This window comes from Rana temporaria, chromosome 6 (assembly GCF_905171775.1).
Source record: "Rana temporaria chromosome 6, aRanTem1.1, whole genome shotgun sequence".
In the NCBI taxonomy this organism is placed as follows: domain Eukaryota; kingdom Metazoa; phylum Chordata; class Amphibia; order Anura; family Ranidae; genus Rana; species Rana temporaria.
The window spans coordinates 204720756-204745683 of record NC_053494.1 but is presented as its reverse complement, the minus strand read 5'-3'; the positions used below and the strand labels follow the sequence as shown (position 1 = coordinate 204745683).

The 24928-nt window shown below is 44.5% G+C and overlaps 1 protein-coding gene across 1 annotated transcript in view; it reads left to right on the top strand.

Moving 5' to 3' along the window:
* SPEG (striated muscle enriched protein kinase) overlaps positions 1-24928 on the top strand; it is a 382864-nt gene that overhangs the window by 306447 nt on the left and 51489 nt on the right. The window contains exons 24-30 of the mRNA XM_040358128.1: positions 411-488; positions 3003-3175; positions 3274-3300; positions 7516-7668; positions 13923-13965; positions 18142-18210; positions 21147-24096. Coding sequence (XP_040214062.1) covers positions 411-488; positions 3003-3175; positions 3274-3300; positions 7516-7668; positions 13923-13965; positions 18142-18210; positions 21147-24096 — 3493 coding nt within the window. The remainder of the gene's footprint in view (positions 1-410; positions 489-3002; positions 3176-3273; positions 3301-7515; positions 7669-13922; positions 13966-18141; positions 18211-21146; positions 24097-24928) is intronic.

The following is a 24928-nucleotide window of genomic DNA, read 5'->3' as shown; positions in this document are numbered from 1 at the left end:
CCTGGGTCTGACCCCCCTTCCCTTGCTATATGATCATAATGCGTGCTGCTGGGGCCCAGCTGGGCTCTAAAAAGATGGTCGCTGCTGCCGCGGACCAGTTTGACCCCAGTGAGTTCCAGCACACGGCGCCGGCTGCTTCCCTTCTGCGGCTGGGGTGGTATGTAGGTTGGCGGCGGTTACGGAGGGGATTAGATTGGGGAGGCTTGGTCAACATTCGCTCCATAAGACGCAGAGACATTTTCCCCCATTTTTTGGGGGGGAAAAAGTGCGTCTTATGGAGCGAAAAATACGGTAAGTACGTGGGCCAACTCTGAGCCAATGTTTAAACTGCATTTAGGGGCGGTGACAGTGTCTATAAGACATAAATGTGTGTTCCCATGGACCATTCACAGCATTTTTTCTGGTTATAGATCCGATCCTTTGTGCGTCAGATCTTGGAAGGATTATATTATTTGCACCACAAGAAAATATTACATCTGGACATCAAGGTGAGTTTCTTGCCTGTCTCTTTCCAGTGCATGTGATGTTTCTGAGAGTTTCTGGCCCATCTGATATACAAAACTGAAGGCATACCTCCCAATTACGTACGACGGCACTAGAAAAGGGAAGTTCAATACCAGTCGTGTTAGGAGAAGTTTGGTGAGAGATGATTCACGCTTTTCGGCCTCGTGCTTTTCAGTCCGTTTCAGCGTGACGAATGTGCTATCTCCATTATGAACTCCAGTTTTACCAGACCGAGCGATTCCGTCTCGTAATTGATTCAGAGCATGCTTGGGATTTTTGTGCGTCGGAATTGAACGCACACCATTGGAATTTCCGAGAATGGATTTTGTTGTCGAAAATTTTTCGGAAATTCCGACAGCAAATGTCCGATGGAGCCTACTACACGGTCAGAATTTCCGACCAAAAGCTCCCATCGAACATTTGTTGTCGAAAATTCCGAGCGTGTGTACGCGGCAATACAGTTGATAGTGTTAATACTGTGCTACCAACTGGCTCAAGCAGTCTTCAAGGCCGATGTAGTCATTGGCTAGCTGAGATATTTCTGTTAAATATTTCTTCCTTTCTCTTTTTTGCTTTTTGTATGGACAGTGTCTTAACTGCCTATAACTGCATCATTTGCAAATCTGTACAGTAAAGATCTTTGCAGATTTCTCAAAAGTCCACCCCTCTTGTAGAATAATTTCAGACTGTATAAAAGGCTGGCTGGGAAGATAGACATACTGGCCCGGATTCAGAAACGAGATACGACGGCGTATCTCCAGATACACCGTCGTATCTCTGAGTGCGGGCCGTCGTATCTATGCGCCTGATTCAGAGAATCAGTTACGCATAGATTTCCCTAAGATCCGACCGGCGTAAGTGTCTTACACCGTCGTATCTTAGGCTGCATATTTACGCTGGCCGATAGGTGGCGCTTCCGTATAGTTACGCAATGAATATGTTAATTAGGTATTTACGCCGATTCAGAAACATACGTCCGGCTGGCGCATTTTTTTACGTCGTTTACGTTAGGCTTTTTTTGGTGTAAAGTTACCCCTGCTATTTGAGGCGTAGCTAATGTTAAGTATGGACGTCGTTCCCGCGGCGAATTTTGAAAATTTTACGTAGTTTGCATAAGTCGTTCGCGAATAGGGCTGTACGTAAGTTACGCTCACGTCTAAAGCAATGACGACTTGCGGTGTAATTTCGAGCATGCGCACTGGGATTTTTTCACGAACGGCGCATGCGCCGTTTTGTAAAATACGTCAAATACGCGGGGTCACCATTGATTTAAATAAAACACGCCCACATCATCCCCATTTGAATTAGGCGGGCTTACGCCGCACAACATACGTTACACCGCCGTAACTAAGGGCGCACGTCCTTTCTGAATACGGAACTTGCGCCCTAAATTACGGCGGCGTAACGTATCCGCAGATAGATAGACGAATCTATCTGAATCCGGGCCACTAATTTTTTTAAATGATAGAAGTTTTTTATTTTTTTTTGGCATTGGAATGCAGATGCCAATAAAGGTGGCTGCAGTAATTTGAAATTAAACTTTTGTACTGGGTCCAATGGTGAACATTAGGCAATGTAAATTGGGTGGCCATACATTTTAAAGAATCAATTTACCGGTAATATCCCAGCTGTGGTAAGCAACGCTGTATCTTGGCCTAGGCCAACAAGGCCCAGGCTTAGGGCAGCACTTAGCAGGGGGGCAGCATGAAATGAGTCCCCGCCGGCTTGTGCTACACTTTTACACTTTTTTTGCAATCCATTCATTTCCTGCCCCATAACCAAACAGGAAGTGAGAGGAAATCTCTGCAGATTAAGGGAATCCCACCCCCCCCCAAAGGCCCTCAGAACTAGTGTCCCCACTGGAAAATTTCAGGGCAGGTATAAACAGGAAGGGGTGTGGCCTTGACAGGAAGGGGTAGATCATATTTAAATTAGGGGTTGCTTGAGTTAAAGCAGGAGTTCACCCGAAATTTTTGTTTAACATTAGATTCATGCTCATTTTGTCAAGGGGAATCGGGTAGTTTTTTTTAAAAACAAAGCAGTACTTACCGTTTTAGAGAGCGATCTTCTCCGCCGCTTCCGGGTATGGTCTTCGGGACTGGGCGTTCCTATTTGATTGACAGTCTTCCGACGGTCGCATACATCGCGTCACGAGTAGCCGAAAGAAGTCGAACGTCGGTGCAGCTCTATACGGCGCCTGCGCACCGACGTTCGGCTACTTTCGGAAAATCGTGACGCGATAGATGCGACCGTCGGAAGCCTGTCGGAAGACTGTCAATCAAGAAGGAACGCCCAGTCCCGCAGCCCATACCCGGAAGCGGCGGAGAAGATCGCTGCTTTGTTTTTAAAAAAACTACCCGATTCCCCTAGACAAAATGAGCATCAATCTAATGTTAAAAATTAACATTTCCGGGTGAACCTCCACTTTAAGTCAGGCCTAGGGCAGCACAAAGCCTAAATACACCACTGGGGGTAACATATACTTGTTCACTTTGCAGCCAGAAAATATTCTCATGGCAGACATGAGCGGCGATCAGATCCGGATCTGTGATTTTGGGAATGCCCAGGAGCTGACCGATGGGGAGCAACAGTACTGCAAATACGGAACCCCTGAGTTTGTGGCCCCGGAGATTGTCAACCAGATGCCAATTTCTACCGTCACTGATATATGGTATGAATTGGCAATGAAATGCAACTCATGTGTGATAAATAGAAATATATCCTCTCACATTGTTCATTTTTTTTAATGTGTTCTTTCTTTTCTTTCAGGCCTGTTGGTGTCATTGCATATTTATGGTATGTAGTCTATTTTACCTTCAGTAAAATTATCATAATAACATTGGCATGGTCAGATGACTCTCTTTAACCACTTAAGGACCAGCCCCTGTATATATACGTCGGCAGAATGGCACGGACAGGCATATCAACGTACCTGTACGTCCCCTTTAAATGCCTGTCCGTGTGGTCGCACGCGCTGGCGTGCTCGCGACCCTGCCGCCATCCCCATGAGTCCGACCGCGGACTCATGGGGATATTCGGAAATCGAATATTCGCGAATACATTCTCCACCCTTTTTTTTGCATCAGAGCCAATCAGAGTTGTCAAAATCTCGCAATCAATTTCGCATTCGCATTAGCGAAATTTCGATAAAATATCACCAATATTCGATTTCCGAATATTCGCGAATACTTTCTCCGCCCTTCTTTTGCATCAGAGCCAATCAGAGTTCTCCTACCACAGTTGTCAAAATATTTCACAACATTTTTTTTTTGATAAAATATTCCGAATATTCGATTTCCGAATATTCGAGAATACTTTCTCCGCCCTTCTTTTGCATCAGAGCCAATCAGAAAAAAAAAAATTCGCAAAATGTTCGCAATAAATTTGCATTAGCGAAATTTCGCAATTTTTTTTTTATATTCGGAATAGCGAATATTGGCCGCGAAATTCGAGATATTCGCGAATACTCGAATATGCCATATTCGAGCCGAATATTCGCAATACGAATATTCGTGAGCAACACTAGTACCCAAGTGAAGCCTTCTTTAGATATTGGACAGTGTAGGGAAGGATTAAAACCTCTGTCTAGTTTGTATTGCCGGAATTAGAAACATAACCACTCACTACTGTGGCTTTGGAGGAAAAAAAAAAAAATGGTTAAATTAGCATCCTCTAAATCAAGGGTCTTCAAACTTTCTAAATTTAATTTTTAAATCAAACCTTTACAATTTCCTTATACACCTTGTGCAGTGGTTCAGCCTTTTTAGGGTTAAAACAGTAAACGAGGATACGACATAATGCCTCCTCACCATCTGTCAAATGCTCTCTGAAAATCGATCCACCGCAGATAGCTTTTCAAAGGGACCGCAAGGGCTGCCACAAGTGAAAACAAGCCCTAAGAGGCATAATTATAAAGCAGTGAATCTAAAGCCTCATACACATTTATCCGATGGGAATTGTGTGATGGCAGGCTGTTGTCGGACAATCCGACCATTTGTACGCTCCATCGGGCAATTGTTGTCGGATTTTCCACCAACAAATGTGGGATAGCACGCTTTAAAAAACAAATGTGTGTTGATGGATTATCCAATCGTGTGTACACAAGTCCGTCGGACAAAACTCCAAAGTACAAACACGCATGCTCAGGAGCAACGCTCACCATAACACAACATTCGCAGAAGTTGCCCAAAGGGTAGCGCTAAAGAGCTGAAAAAACAACGTTGTTTCATGTTTGTTGGCCGACAATTCTTTGCCGTTTGTATTAGAGCTGCACGATTAATCACGGAGATCCCCGCGGGATGACCCGCGATTCTTCTGTTTCACAACCAGTTCCACGTAACCAGCGTGGAACGCAAATGGCGCCGATATCAGAACCAATGTCAGCAGCCTGCACCGCTGGATGGACAACTGTAGTGTGTATCCATGTGCCCCTCAGTGGTTGCCGGCGGTACTGCTTCTGATGTATTAATCGTTCTCACAGTTCTGTACAACTGTGTGTATCCATGCGCCACCCAATGGTTGCTGGCTGTACTGCTTCTGATGTATAAAAAAGAGACCAGTGATATGTCTATAATGTTAAAGACCATGGGCCAGATTCAGATACATTATCGTATCTATCAGCGGGCGTAGCGTATCTCAGATACACTACGCCGCCGTAACTTAGGGCGCAAGTTCCATATTCAGAAAGAACTTGCGCCCTAAGTTACGGCGGCGTAGTGTAAATGTGTCGGCGTAAGCCCGCCTAATTCAAATTTGGCTGGTAGTGGGCGTGTTTTATGTTAAACTATCATGACCCCACGTATTTGACGTTTCTTACGAACGGCGCATGCGCCGTCCGTGAAAGAATCCCAGTGCGCATGCTCCAAATTACGCCGCAAATCGTCAATGCTTTAGACTTTAACGTAACTTACGCAAAGCCCTATTCGCGAACGTCTTACGCAAACGACGTAATCGACGGAAAATTCGACGCTGGCCCGACGTCCATACTTAACATTGGCTACGCCTCATATAGCAGGGGTAACTTTACGCCGGGAAAAGCCTTACGTAAACGACGTAAAAAAATGCGCCGGGCGGACGTACGTTTCTGAATCGGCGTATCTACCTAATTTGCATATTCAACGCATAAATATACGGAAGCGCCACCTAGCGTCCAGCGTAAATATGCAACTAAGATACGACGGCGTAAGAGACTTACGCCGGTCGGATCTTTGGGAAATCTATGCGTAACTGATTCTAAGAATCAGGCGCATAGATACGACCCCGCACACTCAGAGTTATGACGGCGTATCTGGAGATACGCCGTCGTAACTCGTATCTGAATCCGGGCCCATATAACTCCTATGAGTTGATCTTTAGTCTAAGCAAAAGAATCGTGATTCTCATTTTGACCAGAATCGTGCAGCTCTAGTTTGTATGCAATACAAAGTAAGGAAAAAACTGTGCTAACTTTAAAATATATATATGCTGCTACATACAAACAAACAAAGCTAATAGATAATGAACAAAAAATGTAGCGCTTAAAATGAAATGTGAGATACCAGGTGAGGCACCAACATTAGGAAGTGCATGTGCACATATCAAATGACATATAAATAATCAAAAGTAAAATTCCATAGACAAAAAAGTATAATCAAGTCTCTGGTGGGAACTTGAAGTGAACATCAATTGAACAATTGGTGAAAGATGTACAGTGGACTGATGTCCAGTGATTGAAAAAACAACAGGTGGTCAAGTTGTCTGCAGAAATCTGTACAAATCGCAATCACATCAGATATATGGTAGGTATAAATACGCTTACCAGATACGTTGGTTATATAGATATCTTTTTATCTATATAAGCAAGCAATATGGGGGTGCATTTATATGCCCCTGTTGAAGGCTTCTGTGGCCGAAACGCGTCGGGTAACGCTATTGAGCACCCCATATTGCTTCACTACGTGATCACTTTTTTATGTCATTATTTTAATGTATGACATTTACCGAATAAACCTCATATTGGTTTTATTGACCTGCACTATATTAGCCCCTTTCTTTAATTCTAATTTATCCCATGGTCTGATTGGAGCTGCAGCCAAATCCATTGTGTGTACCCCTGGATACATGGCCTAAGAATTTCATCAGGAAGCTGTTGCGGTTCTACAGTACGCCGTTGAAACATCGCTGGTTCCCAGTGTCCATTCTGGTTGGAGTCCCAACTACAGCGTCCATCCTCTACCCGGTTAGTGGTCCCGGTTTCCAAATGACCACAATGCCCTCTTGACTCTTTTGCTGTATAGTATCAGAGTCCAACGTATCTGGTAAGCGTATTTATACCTACCATATATCTGATGTGATTGCGATTTGTACAGATTTCTGCAGACAACTTGACCACCTGTTGTTTTTTCAATCACTGGACATCAGTCCACTGTACATCTTTCACCAATTGTTCAATTGATGTTCAATCCAAGTTCCCACCAGAGACTTGATTATACTTTTTTGTCTATGGAATTTTACTTTTGATTATTTATATGTCATTTGATATGTGCACATGCACTTCCTAATGTTGGTGCCTCACTTTGTATGCAATACAAGTTCCTGGCCAATGCCCTTCGGACAAAAGTCCTACGCTTTGTCCGATGAAAATCCGATCGTGTGTACGAGGCTTTTCATTCCTTGAACATTCACTGCAGGTGGACCTTCCAAGTGCTTGTGCTTTAAATGACATTGACTGGTATTGGTATGAGTATGTGTAATATGGAGCTTCATTCCCTTTAACACAGTATGTTCACTCAACATTCTTGTTATATCTTTTCTTGTAAACTCAACAAAATCTTTTGACAAGGAAAAAAATAAAAAGTTACAGTGACTGTTTCACCACCAGTGAATGTTTGGTGAAAGTCACATTCACTGCATTATTAATATGCCCTTACTTAGCGTATAAAGAGTGTATTTTACATTGAAGCTGCTGTGATATAATAATCATCATCAACTCGCTATTAGGGCATCTATTATTGATGTGTTTAATTCTTAAAGCCTCACAGGAGTTTCCCCCTTTGTGGGAGAAAATGATTACACCACGTTGATGAACATTCGAGGATATACGGTGGCGTTTGAAGAAAAGATGTTTGCAGATCTAACTCGGGAAGCAAGAGGATTCCTAATTAAGGTCCTGGGCAATGAAAAGCTGTGAGTATTAAAGTGACACGCAGGGGAAAAAACTTCTTCAGGTTGGTTACAGGAATTTATCAAATGTATTGCAGATCCTTACCTGCTAGATTGGCCATAGGTAGACATGTGCACTGCCGGAAAAAAAATAGTTTGTTATCTTTTTCGTTTCATTCTTTTTTTTTTTTTTTACTGGTCATTCATTATGATCGCAATCTGTAAATTCATAAATTCGAAAATTCGTAAATTAGAAAATCTAAAAATAAGAAAGAATAACTAACTAATAATAATAATAACTAACTATAACTAAATATCTAACTATTAAATTGTAGGTATTGGAATTTCCTTTCAAATTTGGCTGTTAGTGAACGTAACGAATATGAATTTATACAAAGTTACAAATCATCCGAAATAACAAATGCTCTAAACAAATGGAATGGAAAGAATAAAAGGGGTTGTAAAGGTAATTTTTTTAATAGCTTCCTTTCCCTTAGGCCCCGTACACACGAGAGGATCGATCCGCTGGAATTGATCCGCGGACCGATTTCAGCGGATAGATCCCCTGGTGTGTACGATCCAGCGGATATTTTTCCGCGGATTTTTTTCCCCGGGGATGGATTTCCAGCGGATCAAAATTTCTTGACATGCTAAGAAATCGATCCGCTGGAATCCAGTCCGACGGATTGATCCGCTGGTCTGTACAGACTCACCGGATCAATTCGTCCGAATCCATCCCTCGCATGCGTCGTAATGATTCGACGCATGCGTGGAAGTCCTTATATCACAGCGTCGCGCACGTCGCTGCGGCAACGGCGCGACACGTCACCGCGGAGGGAATTCCGCAGGGATTTTGATCTCATGGTTAGTACAACCATGAGATCAAAATCCGCCAGAGGATTTATCCGCGGAAACAGACCTCCGGACCGTTTCCGCGGATAAATCCTTTCGTGTGTACTAGGCCTTAGTGCAGTCCTCCTTCACTTACCTCATCCTTCGATTTTGCTCTTCTGTCTGTAACTCCACACAGTAATGCAAGGCTTTCTCCCTGGTGTGAAGTGTCGTGCTCGCCCCCTTCCTTAGACTACAGGAGAGTCAGGACGCCCACGAACACACAGCTCCTTTCTCTATCTGCAACGTATAGAGCGTCCTGACTCTCCTGTAGTCCAAGGGAGGGGTGAGCACGACACCCCACACCAGGGAGAAAGCCTCGCATTACTGTGTGGAGTTACAGACAGAAGAACAGGAAGTGAGGATTTCTCAGAAGAAATAAGGACATTAAAAAGCAAAATGGAAGGATGAGGTAAGTGAAGGAGGACTGCGCTAAGGTAAAGGAAGATATTTAGAAAAAAAACATTGTACCTTTACAACCCATTTAATAATAAATATTAATAATAAAATGTTTTTATTATTGTTATTTATTATTAATATTAATTTGTTACTTTCCATTCATTTAGACGCGGCATTCGTTATTTTGGATAATTTGTAACTTTGGATCAATTTGTAATCGTTACCTTCACTAACAGCCAAATTTGAAAGGAAAGTCCAATACCTATAATTCAATAGTTAGTAATAGTTAGTTTATATTAATTTGTTATTTCAGATTTTCAAATTTTCGAGAATTTCTGAATTATCGAATATTTGAATTTCTGAATATTCGGAAACGGGTTTTCGTTAATTTGGATATTTCCGAATTACCGAATTTGTCAAAATTTGTTCAAAAACAAATTCGGAACTAAACGAATTGCACATGTCTAGCCATATATAGGTAGATTCAGGTACGTTGGCGTAACTTTGCGGCGTCTTAGCTTAAGGAATTTAAGCTACGCCGCCGTAAGTTAGCGAGGCAAGTACATGATTCACAATGTACTTGCCTGCTAAGTTACGTCGGCGTAGCCTAAATCGGCGGGCGTAAGGGCGCCTAATTCAAATGTGTTTGAGGGGGGCGTGTTTTATGTTAATGGTGCTTGACCTCACGTTTTTTACGTCTTTTTTTACTGCGCATGCGCCGGGCGCATACATTTCCCAGTGTGCACTGTGGCTAAGTACGCCGCACGGGCCTATTGATTTTGACGTGGACGTAAACGACGTAAATCCCGATTCACGGACGACTTACGCAAACGACGTCAAAAATTCGAATTTTGACGCGGGAACGGCGGCCATACTTGACATTACTATTCCAACTAGGGCTAAGCTCTAACTTTACGCGGCCTATCTCTTACGTAAACGGCGTAAAAGTACTGCGTCGGCCGGGCGTACGTTCGTGAATCGGCGTATCTACTCATTTACATATTCTACGCCGACCGCAATGGAAGCGCCACCTGGCGGCCATCCGAAATATTGCAATCTAAGATAGGACGGCGCAAGCCGTCCTATCTTAGATATGTTTAAGCTTATCTCTGTTTGAGCATACGCTTAAACATAAGTCGGCGTAGATTCTGAGTTAGGTCGGCTTATCTGTTGATAAGCCGGCCTAACTCTTACTGAATCTACCTAATAATTTTTTTTATATGGGTGGGAGAGTCTGCCTTCACTATGATGCTAGTCACTAGTCTGCCTTCACTACATGATCAGGCTCAGATTGTAACAAGGAAGAAGCAAACCCTGAGATCCATCTAACTAAGAACACAATATGGCTAACGTTATGTGGGCAACTGACCATCACACCTACTATATGCACCAAAGTATCTAAATTTCTAAATGATTTTTCATCGCAGATGTTTCCAATGAAAGGTTTCAGAAAAAGGATTTTAGACAGTTGTGCTCTTCCATTGTGGTAACAGTTTGGTGAAGACCCTTTTTTTGTTCCAGCATGACTGTGCTTATATGTACAAAGCCAGCTATATTTGATGAGTTTGGTGTGGAGGAACTTGAGTGGCCTGCACAGTGCCCTGACCTCAACCCGATATGGATGAATTGGAACACCAATTGTAAGCCAGGTCTTCTCATCCAACATCTCCATAAAGACATGGTTTGATGAGTTTATTGTGGACGACCTTGAGTGGCCTGTACAGAGCCCTCACCTCAACGCTAATTGAACACCTTTGGGGTGAATTGGAATGCTGGTTCTGAGACAGGTCTTCTCCTCCAACATCAGTACCTGACCTCACAAATGCTTGCTTGAGAAATCCAGACTATGGGGATTAAACACTCTGGCAGTCCATTTTTCCTAAAATATTTTTTATCCAATTGACTAAGATATTTAGAACTATAGGGCATCAAGGTAGTTTATATACACCAAAAAACCGCGCTATCACAACACAGTAATTTCAGGCAGCGGCTAGCGTGTGATGACAAGAAAAAATAAAACAATATAAAAAGCCGCGCCAAGTATCAACAAAAAATTGAATATAAAAGTTCAACAGTCCACAAATGGTATGAGTAAGTGGAATCGCTGTATTGATCAGAGGCTGATTTGCATGCAGAGATGTTCAGCTTTTCAATGCACCAGGTGACATATATACAATGTGTGAGATCCCACCACCGAAATTGTATATCAGCTTACCAGATAGCAAGCCTTTAGTGCAGTTGGCTATAGCCCAGCCACGGCCTTTGAATCCCCTGGGCTAAGATGTTTCAAGATTCCCAATCAAATGGCAGACTTGGAGTTGAAAGCGATGCTTGTTTTGCGATTTAAGACACCCAGCACCTCCTCAATAATCACAGTAACGTGATAAGCGTAACCCAATCCGGTTCACATGCGGGCAGGAAGATAGAAAGGGACGCAATAGCGTGATATCGTAGGTAACAGATTTATTAAAAAAAGTATTGTACTTACACTTAGACAGTATAAACACAGCATATAAACAGGTAAAAAAGCCGGCCGGCTTACGGAGCCCTCCTCCTCGGCGTGATGACGTCACTGACGCTGCCTCCAGACGCGTTTCGTCCTATTGGACATTCTCAATGGGGATGAGAATGTCCAATAGGACGAAACGCGTCTGGAGGCAGCGTCAGTGACGTCATCACGCCGAGGAGGAGGGCTCCGTAAGCCGGCCGGCTTTTTTACCTGTTTATATGCTGTGTTTATACTGTCTAAGTGTAAGTACAATACTTTTTTTAATAAATCTGTTACCTACGATATCACGCTATTGCGTCCCTTTCTATCTTCCTGCCCGCATGTGAACCGGATTGGGTTACGCTTATCACGTTACTGTGATTATTGAGGAGGTGCTGGGTGTCTTAAATCGCAAAACAAGCATCGCTTTCAACTCCAAGTCTGCCATTTGATTGGGAATCTTGAAACATCTTAGCCCAGGGGATTCAAAGGCCGTGGCTGGGCTATAGCCAACTGCACTAAAGGCTTGCTATCTGGTAAGCTGATATACAATTTCGGTGGTGGGATCTCACACATTGTATATATGTCACCTGGTGCATTGAAAAGCTGAACATCTCTGCATGCAAATCAGCCTCTGATCAATACAGCGATTCCACTTACTCATACCATTTGTGGACTGTTGAACTTTTATATTCAATTTTTTGTTGATACTTGGCGCGGCTTTTTATATTGTTTCATCAAGGTAGTTTGACTTATACATGCTTAACAGGTTCAACACATGAATTTTTCGTTATTTCAGGTTAGTGGAAATTACCAGGGGATCCCTTCCTCAAGCTCTCAGTTTTTTGAAGCACTATGCTCTAACAACAACTACTTACAGGTTCTGTTATATAATCTTTTCAGGGTACACAAGTGCTTCACAATGGAGCGCCTTTGCGGCCAGGGCTGCTGTTAGAAATCACAGGGCCCCATACAGCCTACCTGGCAGGGCCCTCCCAATATATTAAGACCATATTTAAAAAATAAATACACTAAAATCATTATTAGTGGAAACAAACATAACAGAGAACCTGTGTGAATTTGCCCTTTTTTTCATTAAAAAATATTTAAATTATATTCACAGTGACAAGGGGGCACACAGGGGGGGATCGGAAGCAAACAGAACAGGGAATCAGTGTCAGGGAAGCAATTACAGGAATGATGCCCTGTGTCTCTCCCTGCAGCAGCTGAAAGCCGGCAGGAGGGGGAGAAACTGGCTTTCAGCTGCTGCAGAGAGCTGCACAGGGCATCCTTCTGTAACTGTCCCTCCGCCAAACCACACTTATTCTCCCTGCTGTTTGGCCCCCCCTGTGTGCCCGGACCCCCTACAGGAGGACTGATAGTCCCCCCCTATCAGCGGCCCTGTTTGCGGCTAATAGATCTTTCTTCTGCCACTCAATTTTCCATTGGGGACCTACGCCCAGCGCTATCTGGACCACTGTTCTGACTAAAGGGGTGAGGGAGTGAGAAAGTCTGCAGCCTCTAACCATACCTGCCTAATACAGAGTCCTATCCCAGTGTCCCTACCAAACAATCCAAGGGCACCCTTATGACACAGATCCTGGTGTATATATAAATTTGTATGGAACTTCTGCATCCCAAAACGGTTTCCAAAATCTTGTTAGAACTGTGGCATAACTAGAACCCCAAGCTGGTCTCCGAAGCTCACGGCAGAGGATGATTTAGTCTAGATAGCCCTCCCCCACCTTGGGCCAGCATCAACAAAATGGCCACATGACCACCCTGTTGATGCTGTATACAAAAGGGAAACGTATATACCATACCACCTTATGTACAGCAACAAAGGCCAGAAAAAAATGCCAACTGCTGTGCAGTCACCAGGAAATCGGCTCTGAAGAAAGATGCTCTTTTGGCCGGATGGGCACAGATTCCCATAGACATACTCCTAAATCTTGTGGGAAGCCCTCCTAGAACTGTGAAGGTTGGTACATCTACAAGTAGAAGCTAATCCATGATAATGTCCATGGTATAGGAATGAGATTGTCAATAAGCTTATAAAGTTGTGATGGTCAGGTGTTTAGATACTTTTGTCCATCATATACAGCAGTGGTCATCAACCCTTTCCTGCAGGGCCCACTAACAGGCCAGGTTTTATGTATTACCATGGGGAGATGCAGTCTAGAATACTGCAATCACTGAGGAGCAAATGATATCAGCTGTGATGTATTTCAGTTATCTTGCAAACCTGGCCTGTTAGTGGGCCCTGCAGGACAGGGTTGATGACCACTGATATACAGTAAACCTAAGCACCTTGCAAGCGATGAATGTCATTAGAGGTGAGCTAAGGAAGGAGTACAAGGATTGGGGTAACTTTGAGTTGGGTTTTAATATCTTTCTTCCATGTAGTCTTTCAGCCTCGTAAGGTGACATTTCATGGATTACTATAGACAGATGTGCATTCAGTGTAGTAATAAACCTGTTGTGTTTCTCTCTGGTTTAGGAGACCCAATGCTGAGGAGAGTATGGATCATCCATGGTTCAAAGTGAGTGTGATTCCACCTTATCATTATCTGCTCTGTGTCATCCGTGTATCCACACCCTGTGTGGGGGGGGTAGTCCAAGTGGGGAAAGGCAGTCCAATAGCAAAATACGGTTGGGAGCATTACTGCCAGGGCGGCTCGGAACACATGGATGGATTCTACCTTAGTGTCCTACATATGAAAGTATGCAAGGTGATACATATCGTCCCGTAATGACCTCGCCCTTCATAATGTCACACCTGACAAACAAGCGCCTATTTTAAAATCAGAGTTGGATGCTAGGGCCAGATTCTCGTACCTGCGGCGCAGCGTAACGTAACCCGTTTACGTTACACCGCCGCAAGTTTTCAGTCTAAGTGCCCGATCCACAAAGCACTTACCTGGAAACTTGCGGCGGTGTATCGTAAACACGTCCGGCGCAAGGCGGCCCAATTCAAATGGGGCGGGTACCATTTAAATTAGGCGCGCTCCCGCGCCGGACGTACTGCGCATGCTCCGGTCGCAAGTTTCCCGACGTGCTTTGCGCGAAATTACGACGCGCCGACGTGTTGAGAATCGCGACGTGCGTAACGTACTTACGCCGGGAAAACAAAAAAATTCAAAAGTGACGCGGGAAAGACGGGCATACTTTACAGTAACATGGTGGAGTAATTTTACACCATGTTAATAGCAGCCCATCTTTGCGACGGGAATCTAAAACTTGCGACGACGTAACGACGGGAAAAACCTTTGTGGATCGCCGTAACTGCTAATTTGCATACCCAACGCTGGTTTACGACGCAAACTCCCCCCAGCGGCGGCCGCGGTATTGCATCCTAAGATCCGACAGTGTAAAACAATTACACCTGTCGGATCTAAGGGATATCTATGCGTAACTGATTCTATGAATCAGTCGCATAGATACTCTGAGAGATACGACGGAGTATCTGAGATACTCCGTCGTATCTCTTTTGTGAATCTGGCCCTAGTTCTCCAATTGTAAGCAATCCAATGTATGCAGAGGCGGCTCTCTAATTAGGCAAATAAGGTGGTCACCTAAGGCCTCGCACTCACAGGGGCCTCGTGACCGCCTAATTGAAGAGCGGCCTCTGCTGACAACAACACTTGATATGGATGGGGGAATCCTCCCTTTGTATTCTGACAGCAGAATACTTCCCGACTTTACACTATAGCCAATGGTGCTGATCATCTGGAAATTTTCCAATAAGCAGATTGTACTGAAGTCAATCACTAGGTCGAGTTCTGTACAGCCAGCCTGCCCATTGTAAGGGGTTAGCTCGGTAGCGGGGGTGTGTGACCCCCTGGATGGGTTCACTACACACGGAACGATACAGAGAAACAGCCGAAGACGGTTGGAAACAAAGAATTTGGTTTATTCTTCCATCTTGCTGGAAACAAGCGCAAGCATCCAAACAGCATAAACAAAATCAAACATAAAATAAACCCTGGCCATTTGGGGCGTCTATCTTCACCACACAGGAACCTATCTATGGAGTCTGGCACAGCCTACTGCTGAGCAGACAGTGCTGGTCATACAGCAGAAAAACAAATAGTCTTTTTGATTTTTATCACACAGAAAAATCAACAGCACCTCACCTCTTTAGAAGTATTTCTGGTCACTGCTCTCCTTCACTCAAAAAGCCTCAGGATGCTGCAATCAGTAGTAATCCTCTGGATTACTTATATAGGCCTTACTTGCCTCATTCTGAACAGCTGAGGTTTTTGTAACGCCCTTAAATCATTCCTGGCTGCTTCTGCAGCCGACACCTGATAATAATTGGTACATTGTCTAAACAAGGCAGAAATGTATCTCCCGTCTGTGACAACACCCACAGATTTACCTGACTTCCTGTCACACCATACAATAATCGAAATTCTAATTTTGGCCAAATTTTGATTAATGTATGGCGGGCTTAAAAGAGAAGCATGGTCTGATGCTGCATCTGTCTCCTTCTGGTTGTAAGACTGAGGCCTCGTACACACGACCGAACATGTCTGCTGAAACTGGTCCGCGGACCAGCTTCCGCGGACATGTTCGGTCGTCTGTACGGCCGACCGGACAATTTTCCGGCGGAACGGACCGGTTTCCAGCGGACAAATATTTCTTAGCATGCTAAGAAACATGTCCGCTGGAAGCCTGTCCGTCGGACATGTTCGGTCATCTGTACGACTCATCGGACATGTCCGCTTGGCCAAAAGCCCTCCCATGCGTCAAAGTGATTCGACGCATGCGTGGAAGCATTGACCTTCCAGGGTCGCACACGTCGCCGTGTCATCGTCGCGGCGACGGCGCGGCCACGTCACCGCGTTCGCTGTCCGCGGGAAATTTGGTCTGATGGTGTGTACAGCCATCAGACCAAAATCCGCCAGCGGACATGTCCGATGAAAATGGTCCACGGACCGTTTTCATCGGACATGTACCGTCGTGTGTACGAGGCCTGACAATCAAGTGATCAAAGACTGATGGCTCGGTTCTCAGAGCTCTGTGAGCAGAGAGCTGGTCACTGTCTGTCACCGCTGCCTGCTTTGCCCTGCCCGTGCTCACTGGATCGCTGAGCTATGGGGGTAGCGGGAGAGGCCCACTCAGGCCCTCAGCGGTTCCAGGGTTGTAGGTGGATCTTGACCAGATTGTTGCGAACTTTCACCAGCCTGGATCAGCTCCGTGATGTCAGCCGACAGCGGGCTTTAGTCTGCTGACTGCTGAAAACGGGTTGCAGGAGTGCAGAGCGCACTTCACTTCTGTGATCCGGGAGAAGTACAACCAAACAAGCTTTGGCTACTGTATCATTCATTCTGATCCTTAGTTGTCCTTAGTCACACATCTCCTTTGCTTCCCCTATCTGTACGTAGTTTTATTTCTTTCAGAGCTTTTGTTTATCCAGAGGTAGAAACTAGGGTTGCCACCTTTTCTTCAAGTCAAGCCCAAACACTTTAGCCAACACAAATTTTGTGGTACCTTACACAGCTTTAGGCAGGGCCCCCTGGAGCAGAGAACCAGGGGGAGGGGGGGGGGGGGGGTTCTGACGAAAAAAAAACAAGTGTAATCTCTTCTCTCCTGACGCAAGATAATAAGCGTAGTAAGCGTGGGGGGGGGGCTGGGGACCATTAAAACGGGAGGACCATCGGGCCCCTTACAAGTGTAATGCCTGTACCCCCCCCTGATGGCGGCCCTGACTTGCAGAGCAATTTTTTTTATAGTATAAACTATACATATATTTTGCAATTAAATAACATTTCTAATCATATGAAGTTAATCACAAGAGTCCCCCTTTAAATCAGAGTCCACAGTGTTCCCCCTTTACATCAGAGTCCTTTCCGTACATCAGAGTTCTCAGTGTTCCCCCTTAAATCAGGGTTCTCAGAGCATCCCTTATGTCAGGGTCCCCGGAGTTCTCCCTTACATCAGAGTCTGCAGAGTTCCCCTTTTACATCTGAACTCGCAGAGTTCCTGTACTAAGTGTGGACTCTGCACTCTGATGTAAGGGAGAACTCCAGGGAACCTGACATAAGGGATGCTCTGAGAACCCTGATTTAAGGGGGAACACTGAGAACTCTGATGTACGGAAATGACTCTGATGTAAAGGGGGAACACTGTGGCCTCTAGTGTAAAATAGAATTTTGATGTAAGGGGTGCTCTGAAAACCCTGATTTACCTTAGTGTACTCACTCAGAAGCAGGAGAGAGAAGGGGGGAGACCTCAGTAACAGACAGGGATGGATGGTGAGCTCACTCACCCCTTGACACCTCTCATCCAGATGTATCTGTTGCTGCTGGGCTTTCACTTTCCTTTTCTGAGGCACAGCACTGGGGATTGTAGTGTGGGCAGACACAGAGGGATAGGGGCAGGAGGAAGTGGAGCAGATTGAGCCCTCTCTCCTCTCCCATCTGTGTGTGTGTGTGTGTGTGCTTGGGGCGGCTGTTAGTGCTGGCTTTGGGCAGTATGAAAGAGAGTGTAACAGACACTCTCGGCTAAGACAAATGCAGCCAGGAACCCTTATAGTCCGGTCTGAATAATGTGTCCGGGTCTTGGTTGGCCTGACGCCTGATTCAAAACCCAAACTGTCCGGGTGAATCCCGGACAGGTGGCAACCCTAGTAAAAACATACTAGTTATAATCCTAGTTGCATGTTATAAATACTGTATAGTAGAATGTGACTTATTTGTTATTGTTGTTTACAGACTTTGGCAAAAGGAAAAAACATCAGCACGGATCATATTAAATTGTTCCAGTCAAGACGCAAGTGGCAGGTCAGTTGCCTTGCTAGTAACAATGTAAAATACAACATTGGTGAAAATTCACACTCAGTTTATTATAGCATGTCAATTTAATGTGCCATTGAGTACAAGTTGTCTTCTAATGAACACATCATGCTTCTTGGCAGTAGGGCTAAGCGAATCTGCTCAATATGGCTGCTTTGAGACCACCCGTTTGTAAAAAGTGATTTAGGGACTTTGCTGCTAACCTATGATTTCCACCAACCTGACCTTCATCCCTATTTAGAATTACAGCTTCAATAGGGTAGAATACTGTTTGACCACAGAAGCTGTATAGTCACATTCAGACTTGAAATGTTTAAACCCCAACATCAGGAAAATAAATAGAAAATCCCCATAGCTAAAAAAATGTAAAAAGAGCTGCAATACTAACTTATGTATAGTATACCCTGCCGTAATTCATTTCACCCTGCGTCATTTAACCCACTTCCTGTGTAGGCCATCATGGACCCACTCTCAGGGGCATCATTATGGCACCCTGCACTTATATACAGTGCTGCAGAGAACAGCGTGATTGGCATCAGTAAAGTGGGAGTAAACTCCCTTGTATGACTTATGTCTACAGGAAGCCTACAATAAATCTTTAAGGGCTCTTTCACACGTCCGTTCCGTTCGTCCGTTTTTTGGACGTCCGTTAACGGACCGCAATGCTTCCCTATGGGCTAGCGTCCGTTAGCGGATGAGCATCCGCTAACGTCCGTTAGCATCCGTCTGCGTTCAGTTCCGTTTTTTTGGACGGAAGAAAACCCTATTTTTCTTCCGTCTAAAAAACGGAACGGACGAAAAACGGACGTTAACGGATGATCCGTTTATCATCCGTTCCGCTAACATCCGTTTTTCTATGTAAAAAGCCCCAAAAAAAAAAAAAAAAAAAACGGATGGAAAAACTGATGCAAAAACTGATGAAAAACTGATGCAAAAACTGATGAAAAACTGACGAAAAACTGATGGAAAAACGGATCAACTGATGAAAAAAAAACTGATCTGAAAAACTGAACGGACGTGTGAAAGAGCCCTAAGGGAAGGGAGTCACCGCTCCAGGTGGATCTTTAGCAGACAATTGGAGGAACCTCCCAGGAGTCCAAGGTGCTGGCAATGCACTAGGCAAACATGGAAAACATGGAAATCGATGGACAGCCGCACTCCGGATAAACTTGAGGAAGTTGTCTTTATTGATAAAAGTAAGACATGTACATCCAAAGATACAGTCACATAAGGGGACAGCCGATGCGTTTCGCACACAATTAGTGCTTAGTCATGGCTGGCACTAATGACTAAGCACTAATTGTGTGCGAAACGCATCGGCTTTCCCCTTATGTGACTGTATCTTTGGATGTACATGTCTTACTTTTATCAATAAAGACAACTTCCTCAAGTTTATCCGGAGTACGGCTGTCCATCGATTTCCATGTTTTCCATATAATAAATCTTTCCTCTAGGTACAGTAAATATCTCCTAAGCCTGCACCGTTTAGGACAGGGGTCTCAAACTGGCGGCCCTCCAGCTGTTGCCAAACTACAAGTCCCATTATGCCTCGTCTGTGGGGAGTCAGTCTTGCAATGCCTTATGGGACTTCGCAATAGCTGGAGGGCCGCCAGTTTGAGACCCCTGGTTTAAGAGATATTTACTTTGAAAGTAGTAGTCTCCCTGCAGGGATGTAGTCCCAAGGGAGGGGGCGAGCACGCTGACTAACCCCCAGCCAGAACGGCTCGGATGATGGTGGAAAGCTTACTGAGGAGGAACAGGAAGTGAGAAATTCAGACAAAGAAAAAAAACATTTATAGTTAGATTCAGGTAGCCGGGCGCATCTTTGAGGCGGCGTAGCGTATCGTATTTACGCTACGCCGCCGTAAGTCAGAGAGGCAAGTGCTGTATTCACAAAGCACTTGCCTCCTAAGTTATGGCGGCGTAGCGTAAATGGGGCCGGCGTAAGCGCGCCAAATTCAAATGAGGATGAGGGGGGCGTGTTTTATGTAAATTATTGGTGACCCGACGTGATTGACGTTTTTTCCGAATGGCGCATGCGCCCTCCGTGTACATATGCCAGTGTGCATTGCTCCAAAGTACGCCGCAAGGACGTATTGGTTTCGATGTGAACGTAAATTAGGTCCAGCCCCATTCACGGACGACTTACGCAAACGACGTAAAAATTTCAAATTTCGACGCGGTAACGACGGCCATACTTAACATTGACTAGGCCAGCTATTTGTTCGACTAACTTTACGCCGGAAAAAAAACGTACGTAAACGACGTAAAAAAATGCGCCATAGGTTTCTGAATCGGCGTATCTAGTCATTTGCATATTCTACGCCAGGGATAAGCAATTAGTGGACCTCCAGATGTTGCCAAACTACAAGTCCCATGAGGCATAGCGAGACTGACAGCATCAAGCATGACTCCCAGAGGCAGAGGCATGATGGGACTTGTAGTTTGGCAACAGCTGGAGGTCCGCTAATTGATTATCCCTGTTCTACGCCGAACTCAATGGAAGCGCCACCTAGCGGCCAGCGTAAATATTGCACCCTAAGATACGACGGTGTAGGAGACTTACGCTGCTCGTATCTTAGCCTAATATAAGTGTATCTGGTTTCCAGAATACGCTTAAATTTAGGACGACGTAGATTCAGAGTTACGTCGGCGTATCTACTGATACGCCGGCGTAAAGCTATCTGAATCCAGCTATTAGAAGGGAAATCGAAGAAAAAGGTAAGTGAACCAACAATGCACTAGCTTAAAGGAACCTATTTAGAAAATAAAAAATTAACCTTTACAACCCCTTTAATATACGTTCTATCTGTGGAAAAAGAGTAAAACTACTTTTGTTTTGGTTCCTGTTTGATTAAAAAAAAAGTATAACGAATATTTACCATGCAGCTGATTAAAGGTATGTTTATCCTTTGCTTTAACAGCGTTCTCTTATCAGTTTCAAGTCCAATATGGTATTGCGATCTATCCCAGAGCTCCTGCAGGACACCAGCAACCACTTGTCTATTGCTGTCCCTAGAAATGCCAAAGAGTCCTCTAACCTATCCTCTTCTTCTGATTCCGATGACCTGGAAGAGCTCCCCTATGTACCCATGCCTCTTCAAGTCCAGTTCTCTGGTTCTCGAATGTCCCTTAATGAAATCCCAACTGATGAAGATCAACCTTCTCAGAATACAGAAGATGCCATTATGGAAGATCAGGAGAGCGATGATGGTAGAGAACCCATCGGCCAAGTCATAGAATCAGAAGTCCCACGTAGAGAGGTGCCAGAGTCACTTAGCAAACGACCCAAGGGGTCACTTACCAGAAAGAAATCAAATGAAGATGAAGGGGGTTCTTCCTCCGATGAAGAACCCTTGGACAGTCGAAAGGCTGATCACCCAAGAAAGGTACTCAAAAAAGGATCCAGCTTGGAGTCTTCAGACATACCTGATGAGGAGCTAGTAGTAGCTCGCAGAGGTGAACTTAGGAGGGGAAGCTCTGCTGACAGCGCTCTCTTGCTAAATGTATCAAGTGAAGATAGTGATATAAGAAATGAGCTTGAGAAGGGAATGACTAAAGCTGCCTCCATGGAGCTTCCAACCAGAAACCGTAGCCCTATGAGACGGAAAAAGCTGGGATCAGCAGAGGAGGAGTATGCTCAACGTCTGGAGTTAATGAGGCAAAGGCTTCTGAGGGGGGCCTCAGCAGATGGAAAGCTTAGTGGTCTCAGAGGTCCCCTGATGGAAACACTCTCTAGTGATAAAAAACGAGGTGAACAACTGTCTGTGCACCCACAAAGAACTGACAATGAACCTTCATCACCCATCCCGACAATTAAACTTACCCGTGCCGCTTCCAGTGAGGCTGCGCCTGGAAGAGAAGCATCAGAAGAGAGAGTCTTAAGAAAGACCAGTTCTTTTTCACATTCTGACACAGAGCCACTTATTCTGCATCGTAGGTCTGGTGCACCGCTTGAAATTCCACTTGCTCAAGTGGAGGCTCAGCGCTTAAAGGAAGCTCCCTCTATGTCTGCTCTGACAGATCAGTCACGATTTGATTCTCGTCCTCAAACTCCGCGTGAGATTCCATCAAAGTCTGTGACTCCTGAACCAAGCCAACAGTCAGAAAGTGTGGATGGGGAAACTCAGAATCACAGAGTAGATGAGAAGCATCAAGGGGCAAACTTAGAAACTGTACTTCCAAAAGTAACTTCCTTGGTAGAGGATGCGATTCCCAGAATAGAAATACCAAGCATGCAAGTAGGGCAGCCAGCTGAAAAACCATCTCAGGGAAATGCGACAAAAGCCCATGAACTCAATGCAAGAACTACAGAAGAAACACCAAATGCTTTGCCAGCTGCGAAAGATAAATCAACAATATTAGAGAGTGCACCTTCTCACCTGGTACCAAAGGAGCTTCCTAAACCAGAAGAGAAGCCTATTTTAGTAAAAACACACACAGAAGAAATTACATCAGGAAAAACATCTCCCTCTGGCGATAAACCTAAAAGTGAAGTCATTGCACCATCTACATTGCCAAGTTCTCCTGCAGCAACTTCACCTTTGCCAAACCTATCTGCTGTGTTACCAACTTTGAAAAGTCCATCTCTTGCTCCATCAACCTTGCCAAAGACAGTTACTTTTACTTCTTCTCCACCAAGTCAAGCCACTGAATCTGTCCACTTTCCAAATCCAAATCTAACTGCTGGTTCATCTTCATTGAGAGCTCCATCTATAATGAAGTCAACCCAACAATCGCCAGCAAAAGTCCCAGCACCATCTAAGACAGCAGTTAGAGAGCCATCACCCGTTTCAAAACCCCAATCAGAAACTGATGCATCAACTAAAAGATCCGCCTATGCCGAAATGCTGCAAACACTACAGGTGCCAACATCTGAGGATGGGTCACAAGAACCCATTGAAATTCCGAAGATTTCCACAACAGGACAATCTAGTCTTCAAAAGAAACCTCCAGAGGACAAGCCAAGTTCCACTTCAGCAGTCAAGATGGGGGAAAAAGTTACTAGAGAGGTTGCAGCAGTGCCTGAGCCACCAGCCTTTTCTAAGGTTAAACAGCCCACTGCTGAAAGTACAGAGAATGTTCAACACATCAGCAACATAGATTCAGAAGAAGTGTTTGAAGCCAAATTCAAGAAGAATCGAGAGTCTTCTCTTACTCGGGGATTGAAGAAGCTGACCAGGACTTGGTCAGAAGAAAAGAATTTAGCAACTGCCCATGTATCACAGGAGGAGGAAATGTACAGGCCCAGTCCAGTTGGTGTCCCCCTTGAGTTCCTAGTGCCTGCAGCTCTTGCCTTGGATGATAGGTCTAGATCTGTTCAGGACCTACGGGATGCAGAAAAAGATCCAAGTTTCATGAGAAGGCTGTCTCAACGCTTCAAGAAGACTCCAACAACTGAGCGAAAGGAGCGACAAGCAGGGGAAGCAGAATCACCCACTTTGCCAGGAAGGCGTCTTTCCTGGACCCTAGGAAGGGGAAGTGCCAAAGACAAGAAAGATGCCGAAAGCTTGAAATCAGAGACAGGGTCAATTGAAACCATATCTGAAGGCATTTCCAAAGAACAAAAGAAGGCCAGTGAATCACCAGTGTTGGCAATAAGGAGAAAAATTGGAAACACAATGGACCGTTTGTCAATAAAGCTGAGAAGCCAGTCAGAGGAAAGAGGTGATTCGGAGAGTCAGGATAGAAAAGAAGACAGACCTGAGAAGAGAACACCACTGATGTCTATACTGAGGAGATCAAACTCTGAAGGAGAGAATATACGTAAACTTGGAATACCACAAAACCAGCTTGCTGCACAGGTTGCATCATCAACTTCCAAAGAATCTGTCAACTCTGGTCTCAGCATCAAATCAGAAATGGTGGAAAAAGGTGAGTTATGTCCACAAAATATATAAGCATCTACATATATTACTTTAGTGCTTGTGTTGATGGCCAAATGCAGTGTGCTTTCGGTTACATTCAGGTTGCTTTTGAAAGCATTGGGAGATGCCTCTGAGATTATTTAGGCGCCTGATTCACGTCTATCCGGTCCATGGCGGTACATTTAATACTTTATGAAATGTCCTGCACAACAAGACCCACAAATAAGGATGAGCCCCCCCCCCCCCCCCGGTTCGATTCTCACCAGAACTTGCGAACAGGCAAAAAATTTGTTCAAACACGCAAACACCGTTAACGTCTATGGGACACATACATGAAAAATCAAAAGTGCTAATTTTAAAGGCTTATATGGAAGTTATTATCATAAAAAGTGTTTGGGGACCCGGGTCCTGCCCCAGGGGATCTGTATCAATAATTTTTTTTTTAAAACAGACCTTCTTTCGGGAGCAGTGATATTAATAATGCTTAAAGTGAAACAATAAAAGTGAAATATTCCTTTAAATTTTGTACCTGGGGTTGTCTATAGTATGCCTGTAAAGTGGCACATTGTTCCCGTGTTTAGAACAGTTCCTGCACAAAATTAAATTCCTAAAGGTAAAAAAGTAATTTAAAACAACTTGCGGCTATGATGAATTGTCAGGTCTCGGCAATACAGATTAAACTCATTGAAAAAAAACATCATGGGTTCCCCGCCCCCAGTCCATTACCAGGCCCTTTGGGTCTGGTATGAATATTAAGGGGAACCCCGAACAAACAAAAGAAAAATTGCATGGGGGTCCCCCCAAATTCCATACCAGGCCCTTCAGGTCTGGTATGGATA